The sequence below is a fragment of the Tachypleus tridentatus genome, chromosome 6 (genome assembly GCF_004210375.1).
Source record: "Tachypleus tridentatus isolate NWPU-2018 chromosome 6, ASM421037v1, whole genome shotgun sequence".
NCBI lineage: Eukaryota > Metazoa > Arthropoda > Merostomata > Xiphosura > Limulidae > Tachypleus > Tachypleus tridentatus.
This window is the reverse complement of record NC_134830.1, coordinates 86477702-86502809: the sequence shown is the minus strand read 5'-3', so window position 1 is coordinate 86502809 and position 25108 is coordinate 86477702. Positions and strand designations below refer to the sequence as shown.

The following is a 25108-nucleotide window of genomic DNA, read 5'->3' as shown; positions in this document are numbered from 1 at the left end:
CTTAACCATCTGGCCATGCCGGGTCACAAGAAGTTTAGAAATGTATTCCATGCTCTCATAAGATTTATGAAGCGTGTTTGTCAGTGATAATAGCATTAGATAGTTTCAAAGTTTTATGCAATTTAATCTTCAAGGGAATGTTCTATAGAAAATGGATGAACAGCAAGTCATTCGTTTATTATTTTTAGTTATAGGAAAGTGAATTAGTACAGATATTCAAATGTGCTAAATAATGGTTTTAACACAATTTAGTTCAGACATTAATGAGATAATCACACCTGGAAATATATTAACACTGTCACAGAATATTTTTAAAAAACTATGAACAGTCGTTAAAATAATGGTTTTAACATTACTGAATCTAGACATTGATAAAGTAATCACACGTGGAATTATAATGTTCACCTTTGTGAAACGGATGTAAGATAAAATTATAAAATAACGCTCTAGTTAATTTTTCAGCAGGGTAAGTGCTTTCAGCTACATACAGCCCCTGGTATAGAAGAAGGTCAATCTGAAATAAATCCAGATTGTTCTCCCACCAGCTGCCATACTCTAACATTCTGTTGGACCATGGAAGCCCAGTCTGAAGGTGCATCTACAACTTACGACTGTTACTGCACTTTAAGCCTCAGCAAAGATTGGAAATGAAGAAAACGTCCTGGAGCAATGGTGACATGCCTGAGGAGCTGGTAGTCATCTCCACATAAACAATTTGACCAGACAGTCCTATTAAAAGATGGCTCTGCCTGCCCTGGAAAGGGATGCTCCAATAAATGAAGGGAAAACATAGACCACTCAACCCAACTTCGCAAATAAATAATATAAAAACGAAACTTAAACTCGCAGCTTGGAATGTGACAGCACTATTAGATCAAGAAAACAATAACAGATCTAAACAAGATACTGCTATAGTTAATATGGAACTGTATAGATACAGGATTTAAATTGTCGAGCTCCAAGAAACACAGTTTGAAGGGAGGGAACTAAAGGAAAAGAATTGTAACATTTTTTGGTCTGTCATGGGTGGCAAAAGGAGAAGCAATGTTGAAGTAGGACTTATAGTAACCAGTTCTACAGTCAAATAGGTGAAATAATTGCCTGTTTGAACTTGATGAAATTGCAACTCCACTGTCCAAGAACTGTCTTATCATTATCATGTCGGCCTATGCACTAACAATGACAAATGCAAATCACATAAAAGAAGAGTTCTATCTGGTTCTAAGAAATTTCTTCGATTTTGTTGCTGGTAGTAAAACCTTTTAGTGTTTGGAGACTTCAGTGCTCATCTTGGTTCAAATCATCCACCATCGAGTATTAGGCTAATTCAGAAGAAGTAAGATAAACTAAAATGAAAAATTACTTCTTATCTTCTGTAGTGAGCTACATTTGGCAACAATAAGAAACATTTTCAAATTCCCTAAAAAGTGGAATTTTCTTGATTGTGTAAAAATACGAAAACAGGACCTTGTTCATGTTATGCTTACATGAGCCATGCCTGATGCAAATTGTAACACAGACCACACAGTTATATGCACGATCTGTAGACTAACGTTCACTCCCATTTGGTACAAAAACTGTATATTCAGCTCTCGGAAACTGAGCATAGAAAAGTACGGGATTATGCTTGCATAGAGAAACTCATGACCAAGATCTTTAAATCCCTATCAATTCAAACGAACTCAATACTACGGAATCATGCCAAAATTATTGTATATGGCACAACCACTGCAAAAATTGGTTTCCACAATAATGAACAAGCCGACTGGTTTGACAAAGATAATGAAAATATCCAAGAATTGTTTGTTGAGGAAATGCAAGCTAGACAGGCCTTAATAGATAACAAACACCTTTAACAAGCTACTAAGTGATGGAAAGCAGCTAAAACAAATCTCCAAAAACATCTGCACAAACTTCAAGATCAACGGTGACTACAAAAGGCAGAGAAGATGTAGTCCTTAGCTGGCAAACATAATACAAAAGGGTTTTTGGACAGTTTGAAAGTGGTATATGGACCAAAGCACAGAGCAAGTGTTCTGCCCAAGAGTGTTGATGGTTCCCAGTTACTAACAAAAGGTTGATATTTTAAAGAGATGGAAAGAACACGTTGATACTTTGCTGAATAAAACCTCAGTGACACAGTTTTGAATAAGATTTCACAACTACCAAGTGATGAAAGTTTGGAAAAACTTCTGAAGGCAAAGAAAATTATTAAATCTGGAAAAAGCACTGTACTTGGATAATATAACTGCCAAACATTTCAGAAGTGGAGGACTAGGGTTAAAATTTCATTTTTTTTTACCTTTTTGAAAGAAAGTGGGAGGTTATAGAACTATCTCAAGGATGTCCTAATTGTAACAACATACAAATATAAAGGGGACTGACGTTCTTGGGGAAATTGCTGATTTATTTCACTTTTATCAATCACAGAAAAAATTCTTGCCAAAATACTACTTCAATGGCGACAAACAATCTTCAAACATATACCACCTGAAAGCCAATTCAGGCTAAGCAGATGGCCTACAAAGGTCAAAACGTTGTTCTCTGCTTGTTAATAAAAGTGTTAATATCCATACCAGCCATTCTGAGATATTTTTCTTGTGGTAAATTCAGGAAAAATGGATAAACAAAACATTTTGCTCTGTGCTGTGTGTGTCAATTTTACCAAAGATTTTGACAGGGTCGGAAGATAATTGCTGTAGGCTCTGCTTTCTGAAGTTGACATTCTGCCCTGTATATTTTTTAAACAAAAGTTTATCCAGCCAGTCAGTGGTCTTGAGTATCACCTTTGTGATTTATGTAAGGAATAGGATGAAAGAAACCAAGCAAATTTATAGGCCATATGCAGGAAGCACAAAAAAGCTCAAGTAGATAGAAAGACAAAAACAGAAGTCGTTATTTACATAGATCCTTTAATCTAAACTGACATGTACCCCTCTGGAATAGCGGTAAGTCTACGATTTACAATGCTAAAATCAGGATTTAGATTTCCCTCGGTGGATACAGTATATAGCTCGATGTGGCTTTGCTATAAGAAAAACCTACACGCCCAACCGCCTTATAAAACTTAGTATAAGATAAGTATCATTTTCAGGACAAATCTTCTAATACATAACAATACTGATTTTAGTTGTTACTTTGCATTGCTTTATATCCATTACTGGTATTTTCTGAGTGTATGAAAATTATAACACGAGGTAACGTAACGTAACTTTCCACTGGTTGTTCACTATTGTTTATAAAGCATATATAAACTTACATACTGAGCTGGGACGGATATAATGCTTTTTTTAAGTTAAACAAATAAAATGATAAACTATGATGCTTGTAGTATTACCAGTTTTGTATAGTAGTACAAGTTTGGTTAAGTATGGAAGATTGCATATTGGGCTATGACGAAATTTGTGTTTTATATAAGAACACTGATTATATAATTTGTACTGGTTGGATGGATGAAAATAGAATGTTGTTATAAATGGGGTTGAATTAAGCTGGATTCATGTTACAAATGGTGTGCTTCAGAGAACAATGTTAAGAGCTTTGCTCTTTTTTTTATTTACATCACTGACACAGATGAAGGAATGCTCAACAGATTATTTACCTATTCTGATGACATTAAAGTTTTGGAATTTGAAAATTGTAAGAAGGATGCTTCTACTTTACAAAGAGAGTTCAAATTATTTAGTAAGTTGAACAAATATGCGACAAATGGATTTTACTTATAAAGTATGCAAGCTAATGCACATGAGATATCACAATTTGAATTATAAGTATAATTTTGAGGGAAATATTCTTAACATTGTTATGGAAGAAAAATATCTTGATCAGTTTCTAAAGAAATAAAAAATGCATGGTACAGTCATATACGATAAATAAACTGCAGAAGTATATAGCCTTTAGTGTAGATATTAAAATGGGAGTGAAAGGACCCGGTGCAAAAAATAAAACATTGGGATGCGTATTTGTGTTTGTATACATTTATACATTTATTATGAACTACTATCATGATACACAATAAAAATCAAACAAAACCTGAATAGAATATTTGGGCAAAAAGTATCTTAAACAGTAAAGATTCAGTTCAAAAAGCACATAATAACTTTATTTTGACTGCTAAGGCGATACATATATAAAAAGCATGCATGTTAGACTTATAAGGAAATCTGCTCAAAATTGTCCATTTATAATTTTTCTTCTTATTACACTTTTGCCAACCTACAACAACAACAAAAAAAAACATAATACGTTGCACCCAAACCTTTTGTACAGCAGTAAATAAGGTACTGCAAAGGTCATAAGGGTATTTAAAAGTCGATTTGTTTCTTCTACATTTTACAAACTATAAAACTTCACAATTTTAGTGTAAATGATGTTATTACCGATTGAAGTTAGCATAATTATAGATATATAGTGTTCCTATAAAAAACTTAAGTACAGGATGAAACAGGAATTACCAGCCAATATTGATGACTGGAACTGTTGATACTCAATGTTTTGTACACAATATTATTAGTGCCCTTAAGTAGTCAATGACTATATTATGTATGAAGTAAAGAAAAAAAGAAAATCAATATATATAATATTAATATAATATAATATTAAGCTTTATTTTATAGATTTGTAGAATTACTTTAATATGCATGAAGAGGGTTTATTTAGAATGATGTTTTACATATACATTTTTTAATTTCAAAAGGCTGCTTTACTGCTGGCTAATTATTTTTTTTAACTTAGTGACGTTTGTACCTTAATTTAGGATGGCCCGGCATGGCCAAACGCGTCAGGCATGCGACTCGTAATTCGCGGGTTCGCGCCCGCGTCGCGCTAAACATACTCGCCCTCCCAGCCGTGGGGGCGTTATAATGTGATGGTCAATCCAACTATGCGTTGGTAAAAGAGTAGCCCAAGAGTTGGGACCGCTAAATTAGGGACGGCTAGCACAGATAACCCTCGAGTAGCTTTGTGCGAAATTCCAAAAACAAACAAACAAACCTTAATTTAGGGATCTAGTCATATATATCAGTTGCTATGCGTTATAAATAATTTAGTATACAAAATCTATAAATGCTTACTTTATTCACAAACAAATCTCCATGACAGTCTTCAGATGCAGCTTAATATTTTGCTTCTTGAACTAATGTAATCGTGTAGTAAATGTCTACAGTAAATAATTACGAACTGTATATATATAGCTAGTTGCTTATTATGTACTATTGAAATGTATGTAGGAAACTAGCTACTGTATCAGTCATCTTTTGTCCACAGTTGAGTATAAAAACAGCAAACAAGTTTGTTTTTGAATTTCGCACAAAGCTACTCGAGGGCTATCTAGCCGTTCCTAATTTAGCAGTCTAAGACTAGAGGAAAGGCAGCTAGTCATCACCACCCACCGCCAACTCTTGGGCTACTCTTTTACCAACGAATAGTGGGATTGACCGTCACATTATAATGCCCCCACGGCTGAAAAGGCGAGCATGTTTGGTGCGACTGGGATTCGATCCCGCGACCCTCAGATTACGCGTCAAACGCCTTAACCCACCTGGCCTTGCCGGGCCGCAGCAAACAAAATAAGAAAAACAAGTTGGAATTTATAAACCTGCAAATAGGGATCATAAAAAGTAAACAAAGCTGAAGATACTGTAAACATTATTTACTCAAATTACCAATGTCTATTTTGATTACATCAAATGTAATTCTAGGTAACATCATGGAGCGAAAATTGGGTGTTTGTAGTTTGAATAAATAATACTTATTTGCAGGTTTTTAAATTCAAAATTGTTTATTTATCTGGTAATCATGTGTATACAATACTTGTTCTTTTGTAAAAGGTACTTTATATTTTTAATTACTGAAATTGTAAGTTTTTGTTTAAATTTTATAATTTTACACAGTTGTAAAACGAAAATCTTCATATTTCACTGACAAACGAATATGCTTGATATGTTATTGCGCATTCTTTCTGATAAGGTGTTAGATATTGAGCCGAGTTGATTACGTGCGCACATTCTGAATAATAGCTAATTTCGGCAGATAATGCAATAACAGGGTTAAAATTTATTTTTTTTTGTGTAATTTTTTTCTGATACACATTAAAATGAAAATATAACTATTAAAATAAAAACAAAGTCGTCAGCGTACCACCTAAAATCTTGTGTATCAGCAGGAGTATGCTGAGCACACGTTGGGATCTAGGCTATAAAAAACTATAAGTGATAACGAGAAAATAATCGATTAAGATGACTGAAGAAAAAGAAACGAAAGATGAGGTACATTTTTCTGTCATGCATATTCATTTAGTCATGTTTTATACATTACATTTATGGTCGTCACATTACAAATTTTATATGAAAAGAGAAAACAAAAAAAAATTGACGGCTATACCTTAACTTGTATATATGCTTAAAAAGTAATATTGTTGCTTATGGTGTTAGGCTAAATACTGTTGTATTACATTTACAAATTACGGTGTACTGCATGTGTATCTACTATAGTATAATTAACAGGTACCATACAATGAATTAGAATGTTAAACTTTCCACCTATTTTAGTATTTGGGCTATGAACTTGAAACGGTTATGCCACAACTTGTATACATGCTTATAAAGTCTTATTATTACAAACAATGTACCTAGTTTGCGCCTTAAAACACTAACTGACAATGTTAGGCTAAACAGTGTTGTGAGCATTACGTTTACAGATTACGGTTAATTGCGTGTGTATCTACTATAGTATAGCTAGTTGGTACCAAATAACGTTAAAATAATGAATTAGAATGTTAAAATTTCTGCCTATTTTGATATTTGGTCTACCTGAAACGCATATTTTCTGAGACTAACAAAATTAATGCCACCATTTAATTTTCCTTGAATGAATTGAAACCTCTCAAAATCATATTCATGAACAACATGTGGCTTCTTGGTTTATAATTTAACTAACCCATTAGAAAAAAATTAATATTGTTATAACTATAGCTTAGCTAGATGTTTCAAAATCTTCCAGTTTTTGCCTTCGTGTTCTGTTGTCTTCAGTGTTTGTAAAGAAGTGTTCTGCATCCAGTTTATCTCTTAGTGTCAGTTTGTAAGCTTATGTAATAAATCTTAGATAAGGAGATCAAATTTTACAAGGTATTTCAAGTGAGGTCTTATTAAGGGTTTATATAGAGAAACAATTGCCTCTTTTTGTAATTAAAAACACTCCAAAATTGTTAAATATGTTGGAAACAAAAGACCAAGGCACTTGGGAAAAATAAAAATATAAACCATATCTTTTCAGGAAATCTTTGATTTTTACCCCTTAAATTTTGGTGAGGTGCTGGACCACACTACTGACATAAAAAGTAATTCTGCATTTGGTTAATTTTCATCATCACTATGTAGTTTTATCTGCTTTCAGTTCCTCTTCATTGGAACTATATTCATTAAAGTTTGGATATCTGTGTATATAACAACCTATGGTAATAAGTTATATAATAAAGTTGTCAGTTTACAGAAATATTAATTTACATTTTGTCAGCTGTTACTTTATTATGAAAAGTCCCCCGCTGATACAGTGGTAAGTCTACAGATTTACAATGCTAAAATCAGGGGTCCGATTCCCCTCGGTGGACTCTGCAGATTGCCTGATGTGGCTTTGTTTTAAGAAAATACACACATACACTTTATGAAAAATAGATATGGAAGTTGATTTGCTGTTTCAGTGTCAAAGTCTTTTCATCAGCTGATTATATCATAAAAGTTTCTGATGTTTTAATTGCCTTATATTTTGCAAAACACCAGAAACTAATAACATTGTGTGAGAGCTATTTCCTTACATTACTGTTATTCACATTACCACATCCTCATCATTTCAATTCAAAATCAGTTTATCCTTTCTTGTTGCTGTATGTAGTCTTCTAAATGTCTTTACTAATACTGTATATCTTCTTTCACAACTTCCTCTTCAACCTGCAGACTTTCTCACCTTGAAAATACAAAAATTGTGACTTACTGTAATTAAATCTATGCTCCAAATCATTTTTTTTTTTTTTAAATAGACATTTGCCTAAACAAACAAGTAGAAAGATATAAATAGATAAAGTGAGTTAACTTGCTTATTATAAAGCTGAAACCTCTTAACCATATACAATTTATAGGTGCAACTGTTGTGTTGGAAGATGGTGGAAAAGATATACCCTTGTATTACAGAATCATACAGGTTATTCTGAAATTAATTTAAGAATCTGAAGTACCCAAGAATATGTAGAAGGACGGATTTGCTAAATTTTTTAAAATTGTTTTTGTTATAAAATATGTTTCATGAGAATTTGCTCACTTTAAATTATTTTCTTTAATTGTCTATTATTTTGATAATTCTAAATCGATGCTCTAAAAGGTTAAACATTTTCACCATTTTTTGTTTTATTTTAAACTTGGTTCTCTTGACACTGCTGCACATTATACTAAATTCTTATTTAAAGTTTTCTTACATGTAACAAAAAGGGAAAAAAATTATAGGACTCTAAATATTTTACAAAAATTTAAAGTGTGATTCAAGTTCCTAAACCCATAAAATTTAAATAATTTAATTTTTGTTAACTAACATAAGATTTTTATATTTTAGTAGTTTTGTTACAAAATATATAACACTGAATAAAGAAAATAAAAATAAAACAGGAAATTTAGTTCTTACTTTAGGTGTTAAAGTTTATTTGCACTTTGATATCGTGCTTCAGTAATCCTACCTTTTTCCTTACTGTGTTGGTCACCCAAAAATAATGAGTGGTTTTCAAATATACTTTTTTTGAACACAAAAAAATATGTCAAGAAATATAATAAAATGTTCCAAAACTAACATAATTTACCTTACTTGTTAACTTAAGTATAATTTGTATTCAATATATGACAATATTTTCTTGTGAACTACTGTCTTTAACGAGTTTTAATATTGTTATACATTATAATATACTTTTTCTGTTGATTATAAATTTGTTCCTGAGACATATAGACATGGTGTAAATAATTTGTATGAAAATTATGAAAAGATGGAATGAGCTTCCCTAATGGGTTTCACAAATTGATATTTCAGCAAATAAAGAAGATAGAAGGCTCAAGTTTTAAATTCTTTCTTGTCATGATGTACAATTTGTGTTTCTAGTTGGTGTTAAGCTTCAGAAGTCAATATTTGATGTTACAAAATTCTGAAAAGAGAACTTGAAACCAAAAGTGTTGCAACACATGTGAAGATTGAGAATTTTATTTTGATATCCCATTTTGAAATAAAAAGATAAACTTTGATAAGATTGTAACTTGAATTATCAACTATATTTTTTGATGCAAAGGGTAATTGATATACAGTGATATTAAAGTTTTTACAGTTAATTGTAATAATTGGGTTAAGACAAACTAATTAAAGGATTGCAAATTGGTTCGTATGTGATGAACAGCTGGTAAGAATTATTTGATATCTTGACACCCTTAAGTTATTACAAAATATTATGGAATGGAGGATTTTGATAATATGGGAATAAGTGAAATTTGGTCAGATGCAAACAATTTTGATGAAATAAATTTATTTGAAATAAACGGTTACAAGTTGATTTGTAGAAATAGAAGTATTATAAAGAGTAGAGGGATGGTTTTGTATGTAAAATGAAAGTTCACTGTTTTGGAAATTGACAATATCGGATATAATAGCATGAAAGTTTAATCTATTTGGGCTTCATTTTGTGGATATAGAGAGGAAAAGCTTGTTGAATTTTAGTTTCTTGTTAACTACAACATGAAAACAGTTTAAACAGTGAAGATTAAGAACATCTGGGTGCAAGTGATTGCACAGGTGAAGTATAGGTTTGATGTTTTACTTTGTTTGGAAATCTCATGTACATGGTGAGGGGACCTCCCAGGTTCTGTTCTTTCAGTTTACCTCCTCTGGGATTTAAACATCTACCCACGTGTTTTCGTGTTTTCTGCGTGTGGTGACCCATGAAGGGGAGAAGAGGATCATGGTGATTGAAGGGCCCAACCCTAACATACCACTTTTGCCATGAATTCCTGTAGATGGGCAGCTTTGGGGTGGCTATACCAGGGTCAGTCAGCTGGTCCCTTTGGGGTAGGGTCAACCAAGTACCAGTGTTGGATGTTCTCAACAGGTCTTGTGGACATTGTATCTGGTGCTGGTGTTTGGGAATAGTGCTCATGAAACCCTGGCATTGCTGCAGTGTCATTATTTGGCATTGTAGTGCATCCCCTCATAGGGCTCCCTGGTGGATGGGGTCAGTGGACACTGAAATATTCTTTTTTTCATTATGGATCCTCCAAATAAAAACTTAAATGAAATAGTGAAAAAACAGTCCATAGGTAAACAACCATCTTTTAAAGATTCTGAGCAGCAATCTTCAACATCTGTAACTCCTGTACCTCATTTTCTTATACTGCATTCTTTTTCGGACAAACCTTTAGGGCAGGTGTTTCCCTTTTACATTCAGAAGGGACTAGAGGGACTTGTTGGCTCTCTAAAGTCAGTAAAGAAGCTTTGCTCTGGTGACATATTGGTGGAAACATCCACATCTCAACACAGTGAGCTCCTCTTGCATTCAAGGCGATTGGGGATATTCCTATTGAGGTTATGCCTCATACTATGTTGAGTTCATTACAAGAAGTTATTATTGAGGGGGATTTGAAGAACATCCTCTAGTCAGAGATTTTCGATGGTTTTTCCACCCAAGGTGTTTCTGAAGTGAGGCGTATGTCCACTAGCAAAGATGGAATTATGTTGTTGACCTGTGTCCTCATTCTGACATTTAGATCACTGCACCCATCTGGTATCATCAAGGAAGGTTATCTTAACTACAAGGTATGGCTATATGTTCCATACCCTCTCAGATGTTTCCATTATCACAGGTTTGGTCACTAGAAGACATCATGTCGTGATTCCTTGACATGTGCTCATCGTGGAGGCAAAATCCATGATGCCTACGAGTGTGTAATGGACCCTGATTATGTCAACTGCAATGGCACTCACCCATCCTACTTTTGTTTCTGCCCTAAATGGTTGGAAAAAAAAAGAGGTGCAGTGTTTGAAAACAATTCAAAACATTACTTAACCTGAGGCACAAAAGTTGCTGTCCACCACTTCATCTTGGACATATGCTGCTGCACTTTGTTTTACTACTATAGTGGGAGTGCAAACAGATCTCTCTATACCTCCAAAAGAATTGTTCTCAAACCAAATGAAAAGTCTTTTGACCTCCATGGTTAAAAAAACATGGTGAATCAACATCAACACTCATCTTTGTCCCTAACATACATTCCAGCAAACCCCAAGATCCAATTACTTTGGATCCGGGTATGGGCATTTCCTTGGGTACATCTTCTCCCATCCAAGATGCAAAACGATAAATCATTTATGTCCTCAGTCACTGGAGCCCTCTTACAACAACAAAGATCTACCTAGTTGACCCAGGGCAGGATCTGTGGAGGTTGACAGACCTCCCTTGAATAAGGACAAGAAACAAAATAGAAGTGGTCATAAACACAAAGGCTCTCTACTCAATTTCTCTACATGTAAATAAAAATAGCTACCTCAATACTATGGTATTAAAATGTTTTATGCTCCAATTTGGATGACATCCAAACAATGATTGCTTCGTGCCATCCTGTATGTCTTTCCTTACAGGAAACATTTCTGAATCCTGCTGATACAGTCACCTTTCAGCAGTTTTCTTTGTACAGAAATGACAGGCTGTGTGATGGACGAGTGCATGGAGGGGTGGCACTTTTGGTTGATCAGCATGTTCCCATCGTCTTTGCTATTCGACATAACTTTGGAGGCCATAGCCATCGATGTTTCCTTGGGTCATACCATCACTTTTTCTGGTTTCTTTTCAACAAATTTGTCATCTTACAATGCCCCTGGCAACATCTTTTCATCTTCCCTTGGAGAGCATCATTTGTTCTGATGTGTGGTCTACTGGTCATACCTTTATATCTTATTATCTCCATCATGTGGCCATTACCTGCTTTTTGGAGTTTCTTGTGTCTCCTGTCACCATAACTTCTCTGGTTATATGTGAAAGGTAAATCCTACCTTCATTTTCTTTGCTATAAAGGGGCCTTTATCACCTGTCGTGAACATCTCTTTACTAGGTATACTTAGTTTTAAATCTGTACTAAACAACCTGTGACCATATGCTATGCTAGATGACTATGACATTGAGGCTTTATCTACCCTAGACTTGATGTAGAATTCCATCAAAATACAATTTTATAACACATATACAATTCATTTTACAATAATCATTGAGAAGTTTATATGCAAAAATGGCTCATTTGGGTTGAGAAAATATTTTACATAGAAGAGCGAACAATGTTTTGACCTTCTTCGGTCATCGTCAGGTTCACAAAGAAAGAGGTAACTGACCGGAAGCTGACCACATGTTTGAAAGGGGTTGTGTAACTGAGTGTCGGAATGTAGAGGGCGTGTTAGATGTTTGAATATATAATTTTATTTATATTTTTGCATATAAATTTCTCAACAAGTAGGTTTCTCGACATCACTGATTAATCATTGAGAAGGTTTTCTTTTTCTGCAATACTGATCATAGGTGTACTTTATGGTCTTTTGTTTCATAAATATGCTCATCCCAGACTATACACTCATTGACTGACATAAGTAAAGCAGATAGGGATCACTGTCTATCTTTGATAATCTCTGATGTTTGACACTTGACTTACTGCAGATCTAAGGTACAGTTTTGGACACCATCAGGTGTTCAATGATGCATTCTGTCAATGTGATTGCTTTGCTTTTCAGTATAGGATATTGTGGTCACCCATTACATTGTTGCAGGTGCTGCCATTTTCTGGACTCTATTGTATTGTTTCTCTCTTACTTCTAGTGGAGTATGGAAGTCACTAGGGTGGTGTGCCATTGAGTTCTGTCCTCTTGAGTGTACACACCACCACTCATTTGAGAGTAGAACAGTGGAATTTGCTGGTGTAGATGAGCTCATGTCCTTTCCACTGTTGAACTGATATATAATGCTAGGTGCCACAAAATGTTGGATGTAGCACTCCACCATATGTATTTATTGTAGTTTGCTTCTCCTACTGCAGATTGGACAATAAATTCCCAGTTTTAGCAGATTTTGGAGAGATCTAGTCCTTCTTCCTATGATCCACAAAATGTCAATTTTCAGTGGATCTGGTGTTAGTGGTTTGGAGATGCATGCCTACAAAGGTGGGTCATTGGTTTGAAAGCTCTTTTTTTCTGAGTTTTGATTTAGCAGTTTTAAAAAACTCATAATTTTAGTTATAATATTCTATAGTTTCCGTTCAAGTAGAAACACTAAATACATATAATTAAAAGTAGTAATTTAAATTTTGGCTTTCCTACATTCATGATTTGTTGAGATATGAATTTGTCAAACCTACCACAGAAGCTCCTCCACTTTCTCTGGTATTCCACGTTGTTTGCTAAGTAATTTTAAATGGCTGCTGGACATGTTTATAACCAATAAAAAGAAAAGCAGATATTTCTCTATATTAATATTGTGATGCTTTGTTTAGTTTTCCTACCGTAAAAGAATGTAAATTCAGCAGACTTGTTTGGTTTTTATTTATTATTATTTTGTGCTCTGAACAAAGAAGCTTTTTGAATGTGGGATTTTTCAGGGATAAATAATCTTTGACTCTAAACTTTTTGAAGTGTACTGGTTAGTTGTCAAATGTCTATAAATATTCAAATTAGATATTCTCTGGTTCATCTACTGCATGCTGTTCACTGTGAAGTTTAAAAATTTCTTTAAAGAAGTCATTCATAAATAAAGTAAAAATTATTTTTTGTTAACTGTTAACTGAATTTCAATCTTAAAAGGTAATTTACCATATGTGTTTTTAGTCAATATGTAAATTTGACTAATATACAAACATGCATTCACATCATTAACTATCTTTTATCAAAGTTGTGCTAACATAAAATATTCAAGGTTCTTTACACCACATTTTACATTTTAGATAAATTGTTTATCTTTTTTGTTCTGCCATTGTGTTAAATATTTAAAGTGTAGTGTTTGTTTTCAGTTTAATTTATATTACCTGTACAACAAAATAATAACTAGCTCAAATAATGTAAATTTAATATCATGCTAAAAAACTGGCTGTAAATGTTATAAATATAATTACTGTTATTAGGAATAATTAATATATTGAAGTTAAATATGATAACAAATATTAAATAAATTGGGTTTGGTGAATTGATATTGAATTTCTGTTTGTTTGTGTTTTTTTGTTAGTATACTAATTCAGTTTGTTTTTTTACAGAAAGTTCAAGAATTCAAACTAGATGCAGAATCAGAACTAAGATTTGAGGTAGAGGGAAAAGAAAAAGTGACAGTAGAGGTTTGGCAACATCCTTAAAATACACCTGCATTTATCTGATTTAAAATTTACATGATATAGTAAAGACTGTATACTTCACTCTGAATTGTTTTCTAAAAAAGTATTAGAAAATATGTGAAGAAAATTCAATTATCTATTTAAATTTAAAACTAACTTTGATCTAAGCTGATTAATTACTGAATACTTTAGAAGTATGTGTATTAATGCCAGTTTAGACATCCATAACATGGAAGTAGTTTTTATTACTAGTTTTAAAAAAATGTAAATTAATATACATTGTGGCAAATAACTAGGGGTACATTGATTCCATTTTTAATTTTGTATGTAACTATTTGACTGTTTGTGCATTGAAAGCTCAAATTGGCATCCCAGTTTATAGTTTTATTTTGGGTCACATTATGATTATATAACAAAAATACATGTAAGACATCAACAATAACACAGTGGAAGTTTACTCAAAATACCAATAATGAGATTTCAATTATAGGGCTGTAACTCTGAATAGATATGTAGCTAATCCATCAAATGACCGTCTTCCAGGCTTATCTCCCTATCTTCTCTTGCTATTTGGTGGCATCATTCATTTGCTATTTGTCTTATAATTCACAAGCAGGTGCAAAACTTTTACTTTTTTAATGCCATCTAAACACAGTTATCAAAATCATAATTTTAATTGCCATAACATGTTTACCTAAAAGTTAGTTTTGATAAACTTGCTTAGATTTACATGAAAGTATTTGTTTAAAGTTCTGTTTTTTTAACTTGCATTAGTTTGAGGCTGTGAAGTCATGAATTCATGATATGAAAATATGGTATCTTCATCTATATTCAGTGAACACTTCCCCATTTATGGTAAAAAATTGTTGTTGTTTTATCTGGGATAAGGCAATTATTTCTACAAATCTAAGATGGTTACCTCAAACAAATTTGTACCAGTCTGTGTATATCATTTTAAATTTTTACTTTCCTATCACAATTTTCAGAACTTGACACCAGAAACTTATTAACTCCAAAACACACTTACCATTCAGTGACAATGTAGCTATTTTTCAGTCTCCAGGGTTTCCACTCTTTGCCCATCTAAGCATTGAGAATGCTTGCTACAGTATTTTGTGTCCCACTGGAATGCCTTAGGTAAATTTGAATTTGCAAAATTCATCAACTTCAGTGCACCTTCTATGTAGGTATTTTATATAAGCATCTTATTTAAAAAATGCAATAACATCTTCTCAACAAAGCATTTTGTACAGTTTTCTGTCAATGGGAGTGTTATGATTATTTAGTATTTACATTTTGATTTTGAATGTGGTTGCCATTTTTATGGTTATCTTTTCATTTATCTTTATAAATTACTTAACAAAAAATAAACCAACAAAAAAATCTCTTACTAGTTGGTTTTAATTCCCAAGTTAGTGTTTCCAGAGGTCAACCAGATCTCTTCCATCTTTGTTATTTGGTGTTTGGTATGATTTGTTGCAAGATGGAGACATATATGCAGACCAAGGTTGTCTCTCTGTGGGGGTTTTGAGGTAGCTTTTGCAAATGATACAGTTATGACTGGTGAGAATTTAGACTTGCTTTTTCCTGCTCCTTCTTTTACTAAGCTAGCCTCAACAGCCACCTCTAGCTCCTTTTCTTTAGTTGGTTACTTGGGTTTGTGAGGTTTTGGAGGGTTTTTCAATTGCATTTGATTTTACTTCCTTTTCAGTAGTAAGGACAATGAGTGACAAGATTTTTTCTCCTCCTCCTGATATAGCTGTATAGGCTGCAAGATTTACTGCTCAGTTATGTAGCAAGGTGGTTGTGCCTTGTTCTCCATGTTTATCGAAGGAGCATAATTTGATTTATTACCCCCAGGAGGGGCCTATTTTGATTTTCAATGGATAGATAGACCCACTTTTGGAGGTCTGATTAGATTTTCAACAGATGGTCCCACTTTTGGACCTGTGTGGTTCTAGATTAGAACCTGTGATCACTTAGATCCTAGTTTTCTCAGATTTATTTTACTCTCATGACTGTTCTGAGGTATTTATCTTCAAGCCATCTTTTACCTGAAGCCTGTCAACATATCCCTCAGTGACATAAACACAAGTTGGGGATGTTATTGACATTTAACTCAGTCAGATTATCTTCTTCAGTACTTTCTGAGGTTTCCTGGCTAACTTGTTTTTGAGATTTATTGGGTAGAGATGCTTTGTTAGAAAGTGTTTGTTTACCATTTGTTCTCAAGGAGTTGCAGGAAGCTCCTTTTCTCCATCTCATGTTATTTGCTGGTGTTTCATAGATGTTAGAGTTAGGAGTTAATATAGCCCATTTATCCCCAGGTTTCTCACCTATCTGGTGCCAATTTGAGAATATTGGTCCTTGATGTTTCCCAAACCCCTCCTTCAGTTCCCAGTCTGTTGATTCCAATAGTTGGGTTTGTCCATATTATCAAGGACTTTTGGCTCAGGCAGACTGATGACAACAGCCTCGGTGACTACCCTGGGGTTGGGGGAGCAATTTGAGCATGATTGCATCACTTCCTGGATATCCAGAGCTTTTTCAGTACTACTATCTGCTAAACCTGATGCCTTTCACCTGCAATAGATACATGACAAGTAGAGCTTCATTCCCAGGCCATAAAAAAAGTTGTTAGTAAAAAAAAACATTTATTCATTATGCTCAAGAAGACAGGAGATTTTTGTCCAGCTGTTGGTCTGTCTTGACTCAACCAATTTCTAGATCCTCCGGTCTTTACAATGGAATTTTTTCTCAACCTATAGTGGCACTTTGCACCAGAACTCTGGATTATTAAATTTGATGTTACCAACACTTATCACCATATTTCCATTACAGAATCTTTCTGCATTCCTTGGGACTGTATATGAATGACTGTCTCCTTCTGGCTCCATCCCATCAATTAGTTGAATAACACTCTCAGATTTCTCTTTCAGAAGTCATAACAACAGGCTGCCTTATTAGATCGAAGAAGTAATTTTTGTCACAGATGCAATATCTCATTCACCTGAGTGTATTTTTCAATACTCACTTAAGTCATGCTCAACCAACCCTTACCAGCTTTCAAGCCATGGAAAGAGCCATCAGGTATCTACTTCTGTCTTCTTCTCCTATTAGCATGGATGGTTTTCTCTCTTTTGGGGATGTGGGCATTTCTCGAGTCTCTTGTTCCTGTGGAACAAGTATATATGAGGTCCTGTTAGTGGTCACTGCACAACCAGTGGATCATGTATTCTGATCCTTTGAATCACCCTGTCTCAAGAGTAACATTATCAATTGTGAATGGTGGATAGAGAAGAACAACACTTCTGTTGAGGTGCCCATTCCATCACTTTGTCTCAAGATCCATCTTCTCACAGATGCATCTTTTCAGGAATGGGGAGTTTATCTTAAAATCAGAATTTCCAGGGTACTTGGATGGAAGATTCATCTACCTTTCATGTCAACATTTTTTAACATTTTGCAGTACATTGGGCAATGTTACAAAGTCTGTCTCTTTTGAATGGAAATTTGTCATAATACATTCTGACAGTTCCATGGTTATATCTCAGATTTCTCATGAAAGAGGTACATATTCTCAAGACTTTTGATTTTATACCTTGTATTTTCTCCACAAGGCTTATTCTCATCATATCACTCTTTTTAGCATGTCAGGTTCCAGGAGTGATAAATTTTATTGCAGATCACTTTTTTCAACCCGGTCTGACTTTTTTGATGCTATGTCACAAGGTTTTTCAGTGGTTTTACTCTCAGATTTGGTTTCCAATGATTAATATCTTTGCAACTCATTGGATTTCTCAGTTGCAGTTGTTTGAATCTCATCCTCAAGCATTGGCAGTAGATTCCTTTAATCAAGACTGGACAGGTTTACTTTTATATGTCTTTTCCTTATGTCATCTGTTGTTCTTGGTTTTGACTATGATTTGTTCTACTCCTTCTCAAGTTCTTCTGATTGCATTATATTGATCATTTCAAGTGTGGTTTCTGCTTCTTCAGTATCTGCAGGAATATCCACCTATACCTCTTCCTCATTTACAGTCTCTGTTGAGACAACCTTGATTGGACATTCCACATCCAGATGCTCAGAAACTCAGCCTTTGTGCTTGAAAGTTATGTGCTCCTTTGTCTGATATAATGGTTTAACTTCTAAGGTTTCTCTGTATTTAGCAAAATTTCTCCGTTCACCAACCATGATAATTTATGAACAGAAATGGAATATTTATCGTCATTGGTGTATATAAATGGAATTTAAACCCTCTTCATCCCAAAGAATCTACCATACTCCATTTTCTAACTTAGGTATTTGAGAAGTGCTTGCTTTGTCTATGACTGCTTTATATAAAGCATTCTTAGTTGCTATTTTTAGGTATTGTCAATATTGGAAGATTTATGAATTTCCAGTTCTATCAGGTTTACTAAAAACATTTTCACATTCTTTGTCTCATCTTTCTTTTAACCATTTAGCTTCATGTTTTTGTTTCACCTTTCTATTAAATTGTATTTGTTGCTTGTTGTGGATGTCATTGATCAGAGTTTTTTGCAGTCCATGTGCACAGGACTTGTTATCATTCCACATTTATCCTGTTTTATCCCAATTAGTCTTTTTTCCTCCCAAGATTTTAGCAACCAAGGAAGGGGGAAAATGTTCTTCACCAGTCCATTTGCTGACCATTTCTTACCTTTATTACCTCTCTGTTCTTGATTGTTTGTTATTTCCTGTCAGGGCCTTCATGTGTTATATGACTCTTACTCATTTCAAGGAACTAGGAACCAATTGTTCATTCATTGGAATCCTTCTATTTCCCATGACTTAGCTTTTATTACCCTCATCAGGTGGCTTCTCAAATTGATTCACGTGACCTTTAATGGATAATTGTTATAGGACAGGAATCTTGTGCATGTCACATGCCAACAATTTGTCACATCTCTATGCAATTAGCTGCCCTTTTGAATTGCCCTCTGGAAGACATTGTGCAGGACTACTACTGATACTTTCTTTTATTAATTACATGATCTGGCAGTTTCTTCTTGTGGGGTTATTTTACTACCCTGTGTAGCTAGTTTTACCATATGTTAGACTTTAACCACAGGTGATTATATTTCTCAATCATATACTCTTTTATTTACAGGGCCCCTTTATTTTTCAATTGATTTCACTGTGTGGTAAGTTTTTCCCCAGGCAGGTATGATCACTCTTGTCAATTCCACACTAGCAACTGCTTTCACTATAATTACCAGAGTAATTATAGTCCTTCAGACAGAGTAATTAATCTTCAACGCTAGGATAAACAAAGCAACTTATTCTAAATTATAATATCTAAATACAGGATTTCCTTTACCTTTTCATATGTTTTCATATTTTCATTACAAATTTGTAAGGCAACTTGTGTGTTAATTTTAGCACTATTTCAACAATTTTAACTAAAAAATATTTTAGAATCAGCATTTTAATGGATTCTGATACTTAATTCTGTAAGAAAAATAGTTCATTTTTCATTTTTACAGAGTTGCAAAGAGTTTTGCTAATAAATAAATAATTTGTCAATTTTTCTTGCCCATTATAAGTAACATCAATACTTTTGCTGAGACCCTATCACCCTTTGAGAATATACTATCCCCTTGTTTCTTCCAACTGATTTGTTCATTCACTAATGACAACAGCTGTAAAGAAAGTTTAAATATGATTGGATAGAGTGAGAATTACCCTATAGCATATTAAGAAGCATATCTTGCTTCTTCACACAGTTAGCTTTTGTTGACTTGTGTATCCCTCTATACATGCACATATTTCTGCTTGCTATTAGCTTTGATTCTCTCATACACACTAAGATGTATTCATGTGAAACATCTGCATGCTAGCATTCAAATGATCATATGGCAACCCTTCACCAACAAAGGTGGGACACAACTCTTATTGTAATTAGTGCCCTCTCTGTTATGCAGCCCCAAATCACTTCTTGATTGGCAGTCTGTTAGGAAATGTTTTCATTCCTGTCTTCTGACTGCAAATGTTCTGCATTGATTGAGTTTTTTGGATTTATTATAAGGCTATGCATATTTTTTTACAGTCTACGAACAGTCTTCAAGAACAACTTTTCTTTCTGGTTAATTCCACTTGCAATTCCACATGGCATCTACTATGGCTATTGTTGCTACAACAGCTATTTTGCCAACTCTTTTGATTAAGAGTTTTTGAGCAAGATTTATCTGCTTAGGAAGTAATGGCTCTGGTTCAAAGTGAGTTAGCTACTTTTATGCAGTATTCTGAGTGACCTGAAGATTGTCCTCACATACCAGGTAAGAGTTTTTTCGAATGTGGCAGTAAGAATTTGGACAACCTTTTTGTTCCTCTTGCCCATGCCTCACAGTCACATCTTTTTGTGGATGTGTCCAGACCTGCTTACACTTTTCTAGACTCAATTAGGTATGCTTTATCTCCCTTTTCTTATGATTCTACTCAGGACAAGCCCTTGGGTCTGTATTTGGTGTTTTCTCTCTCTCTCTCTCTCTATATATATATATATATATTGTGACTCATGTGAATAATGTTAGGACTAATTGTATTCAGATGTCAGTATGCCCTAATCCATTGTACTCTGGATGAATATGCTGTGGCATATTGTTCTGATTTTCCCTTTTTAGATTTGCAGCACTTGTAGTTGCTTTTCTCTTTGTGGGATTCAACTTAGTACTTCAGTTTCTTTTTCCTAGCTCCATTTTCTTTCATCCCACTGTTGGAAGTTTTGGGCTTAGAATGGCCATTTGTCTTTATGTTCGTGACATCTTTTCTATGTTAGAAGGTTGTGGGGGCGCCCTTGCCTCTTTGAATCCTCCCTAGGTGTGGATTCCTGTATGTGATGAGGGGACCTCCCAGAGATGGTTACAGTTTACCTCCTCTGGGATCTAAACATCCACCTATTAGTTTGCCATGTGTGGCAATCCATGAAAGGGGGAGGAGAGGATCATGGTGGTTGAGGGGTACAACCCTAACATACCAGTTTGGCCTTAACTTCCTGTAGCCCACTAGGGTCAATTGGCTGGTCCACTTGAGCTGGGGTTAACCAAGTACCAGTTTTGGATGTTCTTGACAGGTATTGTGGACATTGTATCTGAGTTTGGGTATAGTGCTCACAAAATCCTGGCATTGCTGCAGTGTCCTTGTTTAGCACTGTAGTGCATCCACTCATAGAGCTCAATGATGGGTGGGGTTAGTGGGCATCGAAACATTCTCTCTTTATTATGGATACTCCTAATCAAATTAGAAAAAATAGTGAGAAACAGACCATTAATAAATGACCATGTCTTGAAGATTCTGAACAGCAATCTTCAACACCTGTACCTCATTTTCTGATGTCACACTCTTCATTAGACAAATCTTTAAGCAAATGTCTCCCTTTTTTATTCAGAAGAGACTAAAGGGACTTGCTGGCTCTCCTAAGTCATTCAGAAGGCTTCGTTCTGGTGGCATATTGGTGGAAACATCCACTCCTAAACACTGAACTCCTTTTGCCATTAGGGACATACCAATTTAGGTTACTTCCAATGCTACTTTGAATTTATCTCGAGGAGTAATTGTTGAGAGAGATTTGAAGAACATTTCTGAGTCTGAGATCCTTGCTGGTTTCTCCACCCAAGGAGTTTCTGTAGTCAGGTGTATCTCCACTCACAAAGATGGAAGTATGATCTGACCATTGTCCTAATTCTGACGTTTATGTCACCACATCAACCTGTCACTATGAAGGCAGGTTGTCTTATTTTCAAGGTACGGCCATATATTCCAGACCCTCTCAGATGTTTCCAATGTCATCAGTTTGGTCACTTGAAGACATCATGCTGTAGTTCCTTGACGTGTGATTCTTGTGGTGGCAACGACCACAATTCTTATGAGTGTGAAATAGACTCTCATTGCATTAATTGTAGTGGCACTCACCCATCTTACTTTCGTTTATGCCCTAGGTGGGTAGAAGAAAAAGAGGTACAGTGTTTGAAAATGATTAACATTTCCTACCCCAATGCTCGAAAGTTACTTTCCACCACTCCATCTCAGACATATACAGCTGCACTTCATTTCACTGCTACAGTTGGAGTGCAGAGGGATCTCTGTGCCTCTGAAAGAATCATTCTCAAACCATTTGAAAAGTTTCTTGACCTCCATGGTCATTAGAGAGGATGGTGGTTAATACTCGTCTTGTTTGGTTCCTTGAATTAAAGAACCTCCTCTCTCCCACCCAGTGTGGGTTCCGTCGACTGCTCTCCACCTTCTACCACGTGACTCGAAACGCCAATCAAAGAAGCCTTTCTGAAACGACAGCAACTTGTATCAATATTCTTTGACATTGAGAAGGCTTATGATACAACATTAAAATGAATAACAATAAAAGGTAATACATTATAACATTAATAATAGTAGCTTTTGACTGTAATTTAAAAATCTATACAATATGATAAATCATAAAGTAACATTATTAAATGAAATAATTCTGTCAGTCATTGAACAATAGGTTTATTGAGTGGCATCTTCAGACTGTCTTCAGTTGCTTGTTGAAATGGACCACAGCACCGTTTCTTTTTCCAAAACCATTTGCATGCAGTTTTGCTTGACCAAACATCATTTGAGCTATTATTCCATTCCCATTTATACAGATTGTTCAAAATCAGGTGATTCTGAAGGATCTGCCATGGTTTGTTGTGACTTGAAGATTGCTCACAGGATCTCCTTTACAATTTCTGTGTTTACTTATGAGTTGTTTGCCATTTCTCTTGCTCTGGATCACATAGAAGCTGTGCAGTATATCAGTTGCACAATTTACATGGACTTTTTTAGCTCTCTACTGGTCCTGGAATTGCTTTACTTTAGTTTTCTCCCTGTTCTTGTTGGTATTCTAAAATGTCTAGCTCATTTTTCTTTATATTCTGTTTTTATCCAGTTTTTCTGGATACTTGGACGTGTTGGTATCTGTGTGAATGAGCTTGTTGATACTTGCTGTATGCTCTGGTGTCATCACACATGTGCCTTTTCTGTAGTGTGAAGTTAGCAACATCATAACAAGCTTTTCCAGGCCACATCTTTTGTTTTTCTTTGACCATCTTGGTTTTACAACAATCAGAAGGAGGAAGGTGTTGTGAGTAGGGTATGAAGTGTTCACCATTTTATAACTTATTTTCTTTTGTCTGGGACTGACCCACAAATTTGTGGATTTTGTGACACTCAAGTCATAATAGTCCACGTTTTACTGTTTACAACTTTTTATGTGCTATGGGCCTTTTTAATTCTATTTAGATCTTTTATCCAAATTTTGAACATTGTTTTGTTTTAACTAGTTATTTTTTATTGTTATTTACATTTTATAATAATTTCCTTTTCACCAGTTTGGCATAGATAATCTACTTACTTTGTGTCAATAAACACCAACCAACCAACCAGTCAAACAAATTATTTTACATAAAACACAAATAATACAGGTTTTTTAAGTTTTCTTTATTTAACTGTTTTCCATCACAACTATAATTACACAGTGCACAGATTTGCTACATTATCTACAGTATATACAATTATGCTTAACCTCTGAGAATAGCAATTGGCAGAGCTTGAATTTGGTCATTTATTATCTGGTTAATATCCTTTGAATAATGACTTCTTATCAGATGTGACTTTTTTAATCATGGCAGATAGATTGGTCATATCTAAGATGGACTACTGTAATGAATTTTTTATGCATGTTTTGTATTTATATATTATATTTAACAGTGTTTAACTTCTTTTCTGGACAGGCATTTTTTTATATGTGCTCTTTTTAAAATCCATTTAAGTTAAACTTTATTGAGTGGTTTACTAATTATGTGTGTAGTATGTATCTTACTAAGTTTAATACATAATTGTAAATTTAAACCTTTGATCATTAATAGTTGTGTATCTTTACTATTTACTATACTTAGGTTAGATGTGAAAATGTGATTAAGTGGAAGAATAAATACAAGAAGATGAACTATATTTGCATTGAGAATGTAAAATGTTGTGTAACGTATCAGTACTTATGTGATCCAACACTTTATTGTAATTAAAGATTATACTGCTAATAGCTCATTTGCAAGAATAGCTAATAGCTGAGCATTTTCAAGTATTAAGTAATTGCTGTGCAGAAACGTGACTTTCTATAGATAACTAGTTCTATACTTTTGTCACTAAATGGGACTATACGGTAAATCATATCATTAGCTTTTTGCTCATGAACTGTTATTCTTAAGCCCATAGGGGCAACTTTTAACTAGCTTTTTCATCTTGTAGTCTTCTCTTTCCACAAGTTTGGTGCATAAAACAATTACATTTTTACATTGGACTAATTTTGGTCAGTACTTCCCAATATGCTTGCATATACATCAGTAGCCTAGTGTCATTATTCAGAAAGGGGAAAGCAGTTTTTCTTCTATGGGTATATTTAATCCTGCATAATTCATGTTATGTGAATTTAATAACCAGTGATATGTGCTTGTTACAAATGCATTTTAGTATCACTAGTTAGAACTGGTAAGAGATGTTGTATATTACAGTATTATGTATTTTAAGGTCCACCAGGCATATTATTTCAAAATAAAATTTTGTTTTTCATCCAGTTGAAATCGGGAACAGCAGAAATTTTTGGAACAGAACTGGTCAAGAGTAAGAAATACACATTTACATTGGGATCCAAGAAAGCAGTTTATACTTGGCATGGATGTACAATAGAAATATCCTT

General features: G+C 34.3%; 1 protein-coding gene across 1 annotated transcript in view; it reads left to right on the top strand.

Moving 5' to 3' along the window:
• The first annotated feature begins 5966 nt into the window (after positions 1-5966).
• LOC143252956 (protein CLP1 homolog) overlaps positions 5967-25108 on the top strand; it is a 153776-nt gene continuing 134634 nt past the window's right edge. The window contains 3 exon segments of the mRNA XM_076505905.1: positions 5967-6266; positions 14298-14375; positions 24987-25100. Of these exon segments, the coding sequence (XP_076362020.1) occupies positions 6237-6266; positions 14298-14375; positions 24987-25100 (222 nt within the window). The 5' untranslated portion in view covers positions 5967-6236.